The 12797-nt window shown below is 34.0% G+C and overlaps 2 protein-coding genes across 3 annotated transcripts; one reads left to right on the top strand and one right to left on the bottom strand.

The window, feature by feature from the left end:
• Positions 1-3397: 3397 nt before the first annotated feature.
• Positions 3398-8515, bottom strand: LOC126851025 (DNA replication licensing factor MCM4). 2 transcript variants are annotated; one of them, XR_007687622.1, is made up of 10 exons: positions 8229-8515; positions 7829-8145; positions 6855-7747; positions 6415-6737; positions 6044-6321; positions 5560-5960; positions 5251-5461; positions 4951-5113; positions 3823-4053; positions 3398-3565 (listed from the first exon to the last, which is right to left on the bottom strand). XR_007687622.1 is itself a non-coding variant. In XM_050594572.1 (8 exons), the coding sequence occupies exons 1-8, from the start codon at positions 8386-8388 to the stop codon at positions 5018-5020; spliced, it is 2679 nt and encodes an 892-aa protein (XP_050450529.1). In that variant the 5' UTR covers positions 8389-8515; the 3' UTR covers positions 4645-5017. The 2 variants fall into 2 exon arrangements, 1 of the variants encoding a protein (XP_050450529.1); XM_050594572.1 differs by lacking the exons at positions 3398-3565; positions 3823-4053 and having other exon boundaries at positions 4645-5113.
• Positions 8516-8582: 67 nt separating this feature from the next.
• LOC126851048 (equilibrative nucleoside transporter 1) lies at positions 8583-12459 on the top strand. The gene is made up of 11 exons (XM_050594611.1): positions 8583-9125; positions 9384-9535; positions 9629-9710; positions 9785-9957; positions 10316-10410; positions 10513-10563; positions 10678-10910; positions 11305-11542; positions 11655-11740; positions 11820-12019; positions 12094-12459. The coding sequence occupies exons 2-11, from the start codon at positions 9393-9395 to the stop codon at positions 12203-12205; spliced, it is 1413 nt and encodes a 470-aa protein (XP_050450568.1). The 5' UTR covers positions 8583-9125; positions 9384-9392; the 3' UTR covers positions 12206-12459.
• The last annotated feature ends 338 nt before the right edge of the window (positions 12460-12797 follow it).

Here is a 12797-nt window from a genome sequence, read left to right as displayed (position 1 = left end):
TGTCACAAAGGAAACGCTCTATGACAGCAGGTAACACAGAGAATTGCAAAGACGTGATGTTTCTCAATAAATATTGTAGAAATAATAGATATAAAGACAACGTAATATAATAAATTCCATAATATTTAGAAAATGTAAAAAAAGAGCCTGGATAATTAAATAAAATTAGTAAGTATTAATGAAAAAAAAAATAGTAAAATAATAATCTGCTTTGATCTTACCTTTCGTGTGAATGCTCTTCCGCGAAGTAATCGAACTGACGTGCAGCAAGCATGCCTCTCGGAATTTATTTGTAACCGCGTGTTCTTTCAAGATTTAACGCCTTCGATGACCAGACGATATACCTGATCTCTATACCAAGTGTCGGACACAGGTGAATAGAATCTCGGCGTGTCTCCTACTGTAGAAAGAGAGTCACAAATTTTTTTATATGAGAAATTTAATTAACCGGGATAGATAAAAGACTTTGTTAGCCGGCTTGTCTCGCGTAAGCTTGAGCTCGACTACTTTACTTTAGAAAGAGTAGTTGGAGACAACTAGGGCACATTATTGAGCTTTTCTCACATTTTAAGCTTCTAAATTCCTCTATCTTTATAATAATTGTCATCTGTCTCCTACCCTGCGCGCATCCTACACTTTCCCAACTTTCGCTCAACCCTTTTAGAATCCGTTCTTACTTATATCTCCACTTCCTTTCTCGTAAATGTTAAAAAAAGTTTTTAGCATTTACAACGATTTATCTTTTATAAATTATATCTTTGCGTAAATTATTAATTATAAAAATAATACACTATGTAATATATATAATAATATATATAAAATATATAAAAATATTTTGAAATAATAAAAAATTTAAATAATAAAAAATATTTTGAATTAATAAAAAAATAAAAATCTGATAAATTCAAACCGAGGAGTAAGGAGACTAGAATTATGAAACATTTAAGAAATGATTAACAAAATGTAGTCATACAAAATAAGTCAAATATAAAATATTACCGACAAACACTGATTTCACGAAACTTAATTATATGACTTAAATATGACTTTGATTTTTTACAAAATAATTCAGATAGAGAAATGATTTTTAATACAGATGTCGACGCGTCCGAAGATTGAGAAATTGAATAAATTTCTCATTAATTATTTCAGGAATGCGCGCGATAAAATCATAATTTAATCAGATAGATCGTAATTTAAAAAGTTCACAAATACAATTGTCGAGGGGATCGCGTTTATCCGGCGATTTTTTCCGCGTGTATTCTCGACGATTGCACGATTCTCGCACATGATAACGCGTATCTCCGATACAGAGATTCTAGGCGGATTCGACCGGAAAAAGCGGCCAGAGAAGGAGAAAGGAGTCGTGAAACACTCACTTGATGTGTACACGTCGGCGAATGCGAGCCATCGCTCGTCGGGAAGGATGTCGGAGAAAACTTGAAGCAACACACCACTTCGCGACAGAAACCTGTCAGTCGAAGATCTCAATCGTGACGTTTTTTTTACGCCAGTCACCCTCGAAGCCGGGTCGCGGCTCCAAGTCGAGCCGGCGCGCGAGAGAACTGTGTGATCCGCCCTTACTCCGGCTCGCTCTACCTCTGAATCATCCACGTCGCCCACGTATCGCGATGCCGGGGGAGCAGAGCGTAGGTGACTCCTCGCAAACCCCTTCCCTGGGCAACGCCATGCGGTTTCACGATGAGGCGCCTGCGCCCGGAAACCATGAATGGAGGCACCCGCTCAATGCCGGGCAGGACTTTTATTTGCTCGGCTCGCGGGAGCACTGCGGCATCCAAACCCTCCTTTTCCCATCCCCCTCCCCTCATCCTACCCTTCAACGACGACGACGACCTTCAGCCGCTAGCCAGGGTCGATCGGGCAAGTCAGATTTCATCCCGAGGAACAGGTGTTGCATTGAGTCACGCAGGAGCGGTCAATCCTCCGTGGATCGTTAAACATTATCAATGAATATGTCCTGGGATTTTTACTTGTCATAAATCATTATCAATTTGTATTACACTTACAGCTTCAAAGCTAGAAAAAAAATATTGTAAAGTCTATATTACATGATCCATCATTGTTAGATATAATTTAATATCCGCAAGAACATATAAGCAGCAATATGTTGATAATCAAAATTTAAATTACCATCAAGATTACATTTAAAAAATTTCAATTGATTATCTTTGAATTTTTATCAAATTCTATTGTGGAAAACTTTAATGATAGTCGTTATCAGTCTGAAAAATAATTAGAATTTCAATTTTCAAAAATTTCTTTGGAGAAAAAAAAAAGAGTATTTATTTTTAAGACCCTTTGTTCTAAAATTCCCCTACATTATCCTAATAATCACTTGTCAGTTAAGAAGCAGAAAGGAGAGCTAAAGATATAAAAGATAAATCCGAAACATATGTATGTATGGATAAAAAATGATCTCTCTTTTGTGAAAAGAAATGCAATACCAATACACTCGCGTGGCGATATCGAGAAAACGTTGAACGAGATACTAAGAATTAGCGGGTGCAACTTTATGAATGGGCGTGAGGGGTCACGCGGTGGGGGATGTCGTGCTGCTTTAACGATCGAGTGCACCCCCGCTCATCCTCCCTCACCCTTTCTCTCTTTTCCTCCGTCTCATTTGCGATCTTTCTCTCTCGATTCATCCCTTCCGATACGCGATTTCATTCTCTTCCTCCCTCGCGCACATATACATGCGCGCGCGAGCGCAATTGTATCGGTCGTATGTGAGTCGGCCATTTGCAGATAAACGATACATACATAGTGTACATAGTTTGTGCGTAGTACACATTTACGGGGGTGAATCGCGCGTGCATGCTCTTTCACATATATATATATATTCGCGCGCGGGCGTACGAGATACTTTCGCACGGAGTTGAGAGCATAACGGATGGCAATGTTTATATAATTTTGAGAGCTAATAAATTACTTGAATCTATTAAATGCGTGCGGATCGAATTTAGAAAATTAATTCTAGAAATTTGAATTCAAAGTCGCATTACTGATTAAAAAACAAAAGAAAAATGATTTCAAAAATATAACTTCATTAATATAAATGATATTAATTTCTATAATAGAGTCGAAATTAAATTTTAAGAAAATTCACAATTTAAAAATGTCTCATTTGCATGTGCAAGATACAAGTTTTTAATAAATCTTTGTTGAGTACAAAACGTCAGGACATTCTTTTTGTTTTCAAGAAAAAAGTTTATTAATTTAATAAGCTCTGACATTTGCCGGAAAAAGATTTTCTTGTTAATGCGAAAGAGGATAGAGAGATAAAAAAAAAATGCACATTAGTTTCCTAACTATGTATATATAAATATTATATACGAATATATGTAAGTAGATATTAAGATAGTCAAAAATTGTCACTATGCTTCCAAAATACATCACTTAGCTTCTATTAAAAACCATTCAGTATGAAGTACTTATCTTTTAATGACAGAATTATTTAATGGCATATACTTATATTATGCAGCAAGATTATTGCGACAGAGAAATTATTGCAGGAGTTAGCAACGTTCCTAACAGCTGATTTGATCTGAAAAAAATCACATTACATCTGATTGATTCAATACCCGATATATTACTTATTATGCTTTTACGAACTTTTATTCTTATTAATTTTTTTTTCCATAACAGTAATTCTTTTAATAGCAAATTTAATAGATTTAGCATGAAATTCTAATATAGTTTATTTCGTCAACAAAAAGTTAATTATCGGGAACTTTTAGAAAATGACATTTGAATTCAAACGAACATCGTTTTAATGCTCCGAACATGATAATTTGGAGATACCTAGGTTCTCCTGCCATCGATGCGTAGCGAATATCGTGATTCGGAGGGGCGGAAGTTACCCGGCGTGAGTGGGTAGGACGTCGATGAACGAGTATCCCCACCAAAACTACCCGGCGCTTAAGGGAGCGTAGGAGTTTCCAAGGTCATCGCAAGAGCAAAACTACGTAGTACGACGCCTCCGTCGCGACGCCCGCGCACGAGGCGTAGGCGTAAAACATATATACACGTCAGCTATAAGATAGTTCAAATTGTCAATGGCAATTAATTGCTGCATTTTAAGCCAATATTTCGTGTAATTATTGTGATTTATACGATATCAATGCGTGTGAAATCGAATAAACGACATGAAAATAATTTCTTATTGATAATAGAACATATGATCATTCTACAAAATTAGATATATATGTTAATAACAGCGCTCAATATGTACGAGTATCAATTCAAGCGTCAATATTACGAAACTCCACATTACCATGTTTATAAAAAATTGTGCGTTCTATTTGTGCGTTATATCATTTATTATCGACAATTATTTAAATGCTGTATGGAAAGTACGCTAAAAAAGATGTTTCTTAAATTATTAAAAACAAAGTATTACGACAAAATTTAATATAATAAGAAAAAAATCTGGAAAGATTTACTTTAATTCAAGAAGCTTATAAATAGTTATTTATAAAAAAATATAAAAAATAAATTTTTCAAAATTCCAGCTATAAATTTAATATTCATAGATATCAAAACTCATACAATTATAAATACTACATACAATTATAAATTTTAAAAATGAAGATACAAAAGAGATCATATCATTAAAATATTCAGTTTAAAATGATGTACGAATTTTAAGCTTTGAATTATATTCGTTATTTTACTGTAAATAAATAATTTGAAAAGAACTGTTTGAAAATTAATGATGCAACTTATTATAAACATTCTATAATCTTTATAATTGTTCGTAATATTAATTATTAAAATTTCACATTATCTATTCTGTGCTATTTTGGATTAAAAATGGATTTTATAAAAATCATAATGGAATATAAAATAAATTTTTACAATAATCTCTTTCATATATAAAAATATTTAGCAATTTTTTTTTCATAGAATACACCAATGAATAAATTATACCTGCATATTAATCGTCCAGAAATGTCCTACGCAAGATGCTACAAAAATTGTAATAAAAATAATAAGTTTAACAAACACGAATGGTATTTTTGCCAGTTACAATTACAACACCATTATCTTGCAAATCTTTCAGAGTATCTTCAAACATTTCACGCGTCACCAACTAAAAAGAAACACAGAATTAATCAAGCATACATTCTTTGGATAAATGCGTATTAGAAATAAAGTGGAATAATATACAAAAAAAAATAGATGAAAATAAATGCAGAAATGAGGTACACAAGTAACGAATAAACTTACCATACTGGATGATTCTTTTAATTCCGTGAAAATTTTTTGATAGTTTAGCGTCGGTGTCTTATCTTTGCCCTTAATGAGCTTCTTCAACGCTTCCGTCAATTCCTGCCTACGTTTTCTCGCAGCTAACGACATGCCGGTCGTTAGAATACTAATATCGATTTTGCCACTTAGTGGGTCAATAGCCGATTGCTTCAACGCTTCCCGATGTAATCTGACAATATACAAATGTTACAATAAATTGCATTATTAAAAACGAAAATATTGCATTATCTAGGTATTGCCTTATTTAGCCGTTTTGTGTACTCTCACCTCCAAGCTTCTTCAACATCCACAATTTCTACTATATTGCTAAATCGCATTTTAGCGTGTGCCTCAGCGAGTCTTATCAGTGACTCCAATTGCCTCGGATAGGCTGTGATTTGTCCATGACCGCTTCCTACTCTACGCATATCGACGTAAGCTTGGATCAGCCTCTGTTGGCTCTCCTCATTGAGAACAGGATGAACATGTTCCTTAGCATAAGCTATGTAATCACGTAAAATGCTCATATCTACAATATCATCCTCTTCCTCTAGATCAGATTTATAATACAATGATACCAAATGTCTAGCGAGTTTTCTGTCAAATATCTCGTCCTGAGGATCCAGCATGAGAAAAATTAAGTCGAAACGTGACATTAGTGTATGTGGTAACATCACATTTTCTATCACCTAAAAACATATGTAAAGATTTATAACAATTCGATAACATTATACTAATATTCAATATTGATTATCATTCAATGGATATTTACTGTTTTATTTTTATTCCATTGCGACTCGCAAGGATTAGCCGCTGCCAAAATACTTGTTCTCGCATTTAATTGACAAATAATACCCGCTTTCGCAATACTCATTGTTTGTTGCTCCATAACTTCGTGCAGCACCGAGCGCGTGCTATCGTTCATTTTATCGAACTCGTCAATGCAACAGATACCATTATCGGCAAGAACTAAGGCGCCAGTTTGCAGTACTAATTGGCGACTTTCGGGATCTTTCGTTACAAATGCAGTTAAGCCGACAGCGCTGGAACCTGTAAAAAAAAAGATTAAGCAATATACGAGATAAAATATACGAAAACAAATACTAAATTGAATGTTATCGCTATCAAAAAGTATATTTATACCTTTTCCACTACTATATTGCGAGCGCGGTACCAGATTAAAGACGAATTGTAGCAGCTGCGATTTACTTGTACCTGGATCTCCACATAAAAGTATATTTATTTCGGACCGAAAATATTTCTTACTCGATTTACTTTGTTCTTTCTTTGTCCCGCCGAATAATTGCAACAATATTCCCTTCTTCACATCCTCGTTTTCATAGATGCTGGGAGCAATGTGACGTGCCAATCGTTCATACACGTCCTCCTTTTGTGACAAGAGTTTTAATAATTCTATTCTCTCTGGTGGAAATGCATGATCCTTGCCTTCCTCTTGCTCGTACAGTCTATATGTGTAATAAATAATCAAAAATTAAAATATTTTATACATAATTAATATAAATTATAATATATACAATTGAATAAAATATAAATAAAAAGCGCACATCTGAAATGTATCTTACCGCTTCGAATCTTGTTTTCTGAAGTGGACAACGTCAACGTGCGTTCTGTAAATAGCGCGTACATTAGATTGTCGCGGATTAACGCGTATCGGTAAGGCACGATATATACCAGTGACGGAAACTCTGTCACCTGGTGAAACAGCATCAACTAAATTATTATGTGCGAAAAGTACCACTGTATGAGGAGTTTGACCAGCTGGCATATCGTCCGGCGATTCTTGCAGCTTAATCATTTGCTTGTCAGAGAAATGACTGCGATTGTGTATCAAGTTGAAGCAGTAATTGTTGTTGCAATGTGTACACACCGTTGGTTCAGCTATGTGACCTCTGTCGATTTCTACCGTCGTCGTAAAAGAGCACACAATACACTTGAAGAACGCCTCTCGCATTTCCGGCATAATATTCGATGTTCTAATAACCATACCAGTGATCGTAATCAACTGATCTATGTCTTCAGGATTCAGGAGACGCATGCTTTTGGTTCTGGTAGCATTGTAGGGCCGTACTTGAATTTGATGCTCCAACACCGCTGCAGGATATCTTTCAAAGAACATTTCATTTGCAGTCATGTCAAAAGCTGGTATCACTTCTTGTGGATAGCATATCAATCGATTGTAAAGCTGTTCATCAAATGCCTCGAGATGAGCACAGTTTACATTCAGGTAAGGTTCTTCGAGCGTATGTATCTCTTCAAGCTTTTGCAAGTAAAGTGGATCTGATAGATTCATGTTCTCAGGCAATTCGTCATTCTCTGCTTCCGGATCGATAAATCGTAAGATAAATCGTTTAAATTGTTCTTTACATTGATCTACTACAACATTTGTACCCCAGATGACTAACTGCGGACCATTTTCAGTTTCTGATGTTCTTTGAACATTGGATTCTTCTGGTATCTATCAATAAAATTTAATAACATTAATAATTTAATTAATAATATCTATATGTTAATATCACTACATGATTTTTAAACTTACTTCAGCCAAATTAACTTGTCGCATACGTCTGTCAGACTGAACATCTGGCCTCTGTCGCACTGGTGTACCTCTAATACCACTGCGAGGAGTGCGAACTGATGCCAAGGAGCTAGGTGTTCCATAATTCAAAGGAGAAGATAACTCTGCTTCGCTCATACCCGCAGCAAGAGGGCTTGTTTGTACCAATCGATTCGGAGAAGACAATGGCACAGAGGAAAGACCCTCCGATGATGGTGCAATGGTCTCCTGTGCGTGACGGCTGCCCCATCGTAACGGAGTGTCTACCGGATTATTGCCTGGTCTCCTCTGAGGCGTACCTATGTATGATGCAAAACAAATATTGTAGTTCATATACATTTCTTTTTCAAAGAAGACATTCCATTAAAAAATATTCTTCAACCTTGTCTCATAGAAGTAGAACCAATGGTGCTAGGTGTACCAGCAACCGAAGGAGCTCTGACAGAGGTCGGAGTCCGAGGCTGTCGCCTTGGCGTGCCGTTCGTCGAACCATCATCATCCTGCGGAACAGGGGTCCTCGGCGGTCTCATAGGACTCGACATAGTTGACAAGATTGCGTGCAACAATTTTATACTCTTATTCCAAAGTATATTCGAGACAGGAATAACCTGAATACCTGCCGCTCAATTTCCCGCGCAATTGCAAGACTAAATTCATCAAGAGGACGCTAGTGTAAGCAGGAATGAGTTTTCCTATATTGGCTATATTTTCTATACCTCATTCGTGTAGCCACCAATCAGCTGATCGACGCGCGCGCGCGCGCGCGTGTCACGAAGTTTGGCTTTTCAGCTGAAGTGGAACAGAATAAAATGAGATAGATATATATTTGCTAGTTGAAGAGAAAGAGAGGAAAAACAAGAAGAGGGCAAGAAGTTCTCCTAAAAAGAACAAAACTCGTGTCAAAGCATACCATTGCGTATCATTATAGTAGGCAGTGGCAGGCAGAGTGGTATGGTGTATACATGTATGTACACAGCGTGTATAATGCAGTCCAATAATGTAATCGAAAAATGTCAATTGTTCGTAAACGCCACGAGCGATTGGCTAGACACGAGTCACAAACGTAATCAGCCAAAGCGGATGATGCTGCGTAACAATTAAATTTTTCTACCTGAGTCTTTCATTCTCGGAGCATGGTCCATAGTGTTCCAGACTCATTCGTGATCGCATCTGAGATGTATCAATTGCTTTCGACGATTGCACGTGTTTCTTTTTAAATTTCTTCGCATTTGAACCACGACGTCTATTCTTCACGTAAAGCACCTTTGTTACAAATTCTGTGAGTATTTCCTGTACTGACATATGATTGTTCAGTTTGAAGGATATTTTATCCATTTATAAATCTGTACAATAAAATTTCGTTGATGATAAAATATCAATGCACAATGTACATCTACAATGTTTAAAAACTGTTACGTATATTTGTCATATATTATTATGTGCACTGATTTATATTGCAAAGCGATGCAAAGAAATTACATACATTTTTTTGTTTTAAAGTCCCTTATGGATCATTGTACAATTTGTTATCTATCAGGAAAAAGTCATGTATTCCATCAATAGAAGGCCTTTATTGGGAGGTGCATCTGATAGTGAATTCGAAGATGATTTAGAGACTGAGATAGAGGATTCTAATATTGCAATTCCTGATGAAAAACCTTTTTTAAAGCCATACGAGCCACATGACAAGTAAGTTTTTCACAATTCTGAGATTTAATTTAACAACTATTGCTAAAATCTATTTACATCTGTATCTATAATTTTTCTTTTCGCATATTTTAGGTATAATTTTGCATATATTGTATTTTACTTACTTGGAATAAATACATTAATCCCATGGAGTTTTTTTATTACTGCTGATGATGTAAGAGACTGAGTTTTATTTTTTTCATAATTATGTCTGCAATATTGTTGGCTATATAATGTTCTTTCTTTCAGTACTGGATGTATAAATTCAGAGAAATTCATAATGGGACAAATCTTACTCATACATATGCAGAATTATTTGAGCAAAAGACGGATCTTCAAGCTAGTTTTACATCTTATTTAAGCGTTGCCAGTGCGTTGCCAAGTACTCTTTTTTTAATAATAAACGCATTTATTAGCAAGAGGTGGGTGAAAAGTCATAAAATAATTGTTATAAAAAGTATATGTACATGCAATATTTATTTGTATTTATCTGTTTTATAGAGTGATTTAAAGTTAAGATTTTTTCTTGATTATTTTTTTGGACTTAAATGCACTATTGAAATTAAAAACAGTTTAGAAAAATTGAAAGAAATTGCATAAAAATTACAAGCATAAAATATAGTTAAAATAAAATTTTTATCATTCCATAACTAATTATCTTGTTGCAATTTATTTGTATTAATGTATTGTAAAGAAAAGTTAGAAAAATTATAAGCAGCTTTGAATCATATATTAAAAAGTGTACACAATTTTTAATAATCAAAGTCTCTAAATATCTAGAATCTCTCTAACTGTAAGGATGGTGGGTTCTCAATGTACAATATTACTGCTATTTATCATAACAACTTCATTTGTTGAAATGGACACTGACAAATGTAAGCAATCAAAGTTTATTTTGTCTTTATATTCATTACATCTTATAATAATTAGAACTACTTTTATTATACTTTAAAAATAAAATAAAACTTTATTTTTAGGGCAGAACCCATTCCTAATTGTTACTTTGATGACGGTTGCACTCGTAAATGGTGTGTATATGCCTTCAAATAATTAAATTTCTACAAAATAATAACAAAAATATAATAATTCCAGTGATAGTTTTGTTATAAGAATATATTATTGCAATAATATAAAAATTCCAGCTGCAAGTGCCATTTTTGGAGGGAGTCTAATGGGTATAGTTGGTAAATTTTCGCCAAAATATATAACTGCTATGTCCGGAGGACAAGCTCTTGGTGGAATATTTACAGCCCTAGCAGAAATTTGCTCTTTGTGGATAGGCGCCAGTCCGGCTCTTTCCGGCTTGGTATATTTCATTATTGGCGATATCGTGCTCCTGTTATCATTGATCGCTTACGTCATTTTGGAGAGAACGGTAAGTTCATTTTATCAAATATACTAGGATTAACTTGCCATCGAATTTTCAATCCTACTAGCCATTATCATATGCAAAATGAGATCATCACTAACAGTCATTGTATTTATATCGAGATGCATCGGGATACAGGTGTTCTATAATATATGCTAAGTTACTTATGATAAAATGATAAAACGCATTATATGTGACTCAGCAGCATAGCATGTGTCATAGCAGCATATTGTATTACTGTACAATTTATTTGTCGAGAAATAAATTATATATAATTCGCTCGAGGAATTCTCAAGCTTTATCGGCTTTATAGAAGTTTTTTAAATTCTATCAATCGAATTTACAAAATCCAGTTTAAATTATTGCTCTAATAAAAACAAATCTTTATTTTTCTTTTTAGCCATTTTTCAAGCATCAAATGATAGAAAAAGTACCTGATCGTTTAAAATCTGATTATTCAATAAATGGAGAAGTCAGTTTCTCGGCGGATTCAAATGTATCCTACACGCGTATTATAAAAAGGATTTGGCATTACGGCGTTAGCATATTTCTTGTATTTTTTATATCGCTGGCTGTATATCCGGCGATTACTGTTTTAGTGGAGAGTCAATACAAGGGGAAAGGTCATGCATGGAATGGTAAACAGAGAGACTTTTCCATCATGTTTCAATATAATATTCCACATCCCGCGCGATTTGAAACAAATAAATTTACGAATGAAAGATAAATTAATGAAATAAATTTTTTTAGACATATATTTTATACCTGTGGTGACGTATCTCATCTTTAGTACGGGCGATTATGCTGGAAGAGTATTATCCGGTATTTTTCAATGGGTGAGAATTTGTGTTTTAATTTACAAAGTTTGCATTGTTTTTATGCAAAATGTTTCTATCACTCGTTTTGTCATTACAGCCGAAATGTAATCCATGGCTCGTGATGTTTATGAGCGTCGCTAGAAGTGTTTTTATACCTGTACTTATGTTTTGTAATGCGCAACCGCGACATCATCTGCCTGTTTATATTCACAATGATATATATTACATTTTGATAACTATCGTGTTCGCCATAACTAACGGTTATCTCTGTAATTTAACGTTTATTCTTGTGCCCACGTAAGTATCAGCTATAAAAATGTTCTGATTATAATATATTTTATGCTATTACCTTATATATTGACTTCATACAGAGTTGTGGATAGCCAAGAAAAAGAAGTTGCATCTGCAATGATGGGAGCTTTTCTGGGTATAGGATTAGCATCTGGTGCAGCGCTTAGCTTGTATATGGTAAAGGCTCTTTAATGTTTAATTATGTAACTGAAGATGGATGTAAATAAAATACTTAATTTCACTGCCTATTTTGTACATTCCAAATCATATAGGATCATAAAGCAAAGTAAAATTTTAAATATAATTGTAATGAATGTAATAATGTAAAATCTGTTCAGCTGTATTTTCGATTACCATTTTCTCAAACCATTGCTGATGATTTGCAGGAATTTTTCATTTTTTTGTGGACAAAAATTCTTGTAGCTCTCGACGATTTTACTAAAAACTCGAACAGATCTCTGTATATAAATATAATTTTTTTATGATTAGTTGTTAACTTGTTATAGTTATATGACACAATCACTCATATTCTATTTGACTATATTATATATATATATATATATATATATATATATATATATATATATATGTGTGTATAATACATTTTACACATACAGATACGTATAAATACACATGTATAGAATGATAATAATTGAGCAAGCTTTATATTACTAGACATATCGTGCAATTTATATAATTTGTAATATATTTATTATCTAGGATGAAATATGATTATAAAAATGTTTATGTAATATGTATATATAACATGAAAATATATAAAGTA

Source organism: Cataglyphis hispanica, chromosome 7, assembly GCF_021464435.1.
Source record: "Cataglyphis hispanica isolate Lineage 1 chromosome 7, ULB_Chis1_1.0, whole genome shotgun sequence".
In the NCBI taxonomy this organism is placed as follows: Eukaryota; Metazoa; Arthropoda; class Insecta; order Hymenoptera; family Formicidae; genus Cataglyphis; species Cataglyphis hispanica.
This window is presented reverse-complemented; position numbering and strand designations above follow the sequence as displayed.

What these genes read in the sequence shown, in the direction of transcription:
- LOC126851048 (XM_050594611.1), top strand. Translation starts at nt 9,393, where the DNA reads ATGTATTCCATCAATAGAAGGCCTTTATTGGGAGGTGCATCTGATAGT. An exon ending in AACGCATTTATTAGCAAGAG is followed by an intron (nt 9,958 to 10,315) that starts GTGGGTGAAAAG and finishes CTAAATATCTAG; the next exon opens with AATCTCTCTAACTGTAAGGA. An exon ending in GAAAGGTCATGCATGGAATG is followed by an intron (nt 11,543 to 11,654) that starts GTAAACAGAGAG and finishes AAATTTTTTTAG; the next exon opens with ACATATATTTTATACCTGTG.
- LOC126851025 (XM_050594572.1), bottom strand. Translation starts at nt 8,388, where the DNA reads ATGTCGAGTCCTATGAGACCGCCGAGGACCCCTGTTCCGCAGGATGAT. An exon ending in GACAAGTTAATTTGGCTGAA is followed by an intron (nt 7,748 to 7,828) that starts GTAAGTTTAAAA and finishes TTTTATTGATAG; the next exon opens with ATACCAGAAGAATCCAATGT. An exon ending in AGAAAACAAGATTCGAAGCG is followed by an intron (nt 6,738 to 6,854) that starts GTAAGATACATT and finishes TTACACATATAG; the next exon opens with ACTGTACGAGCAAGAGGAAG.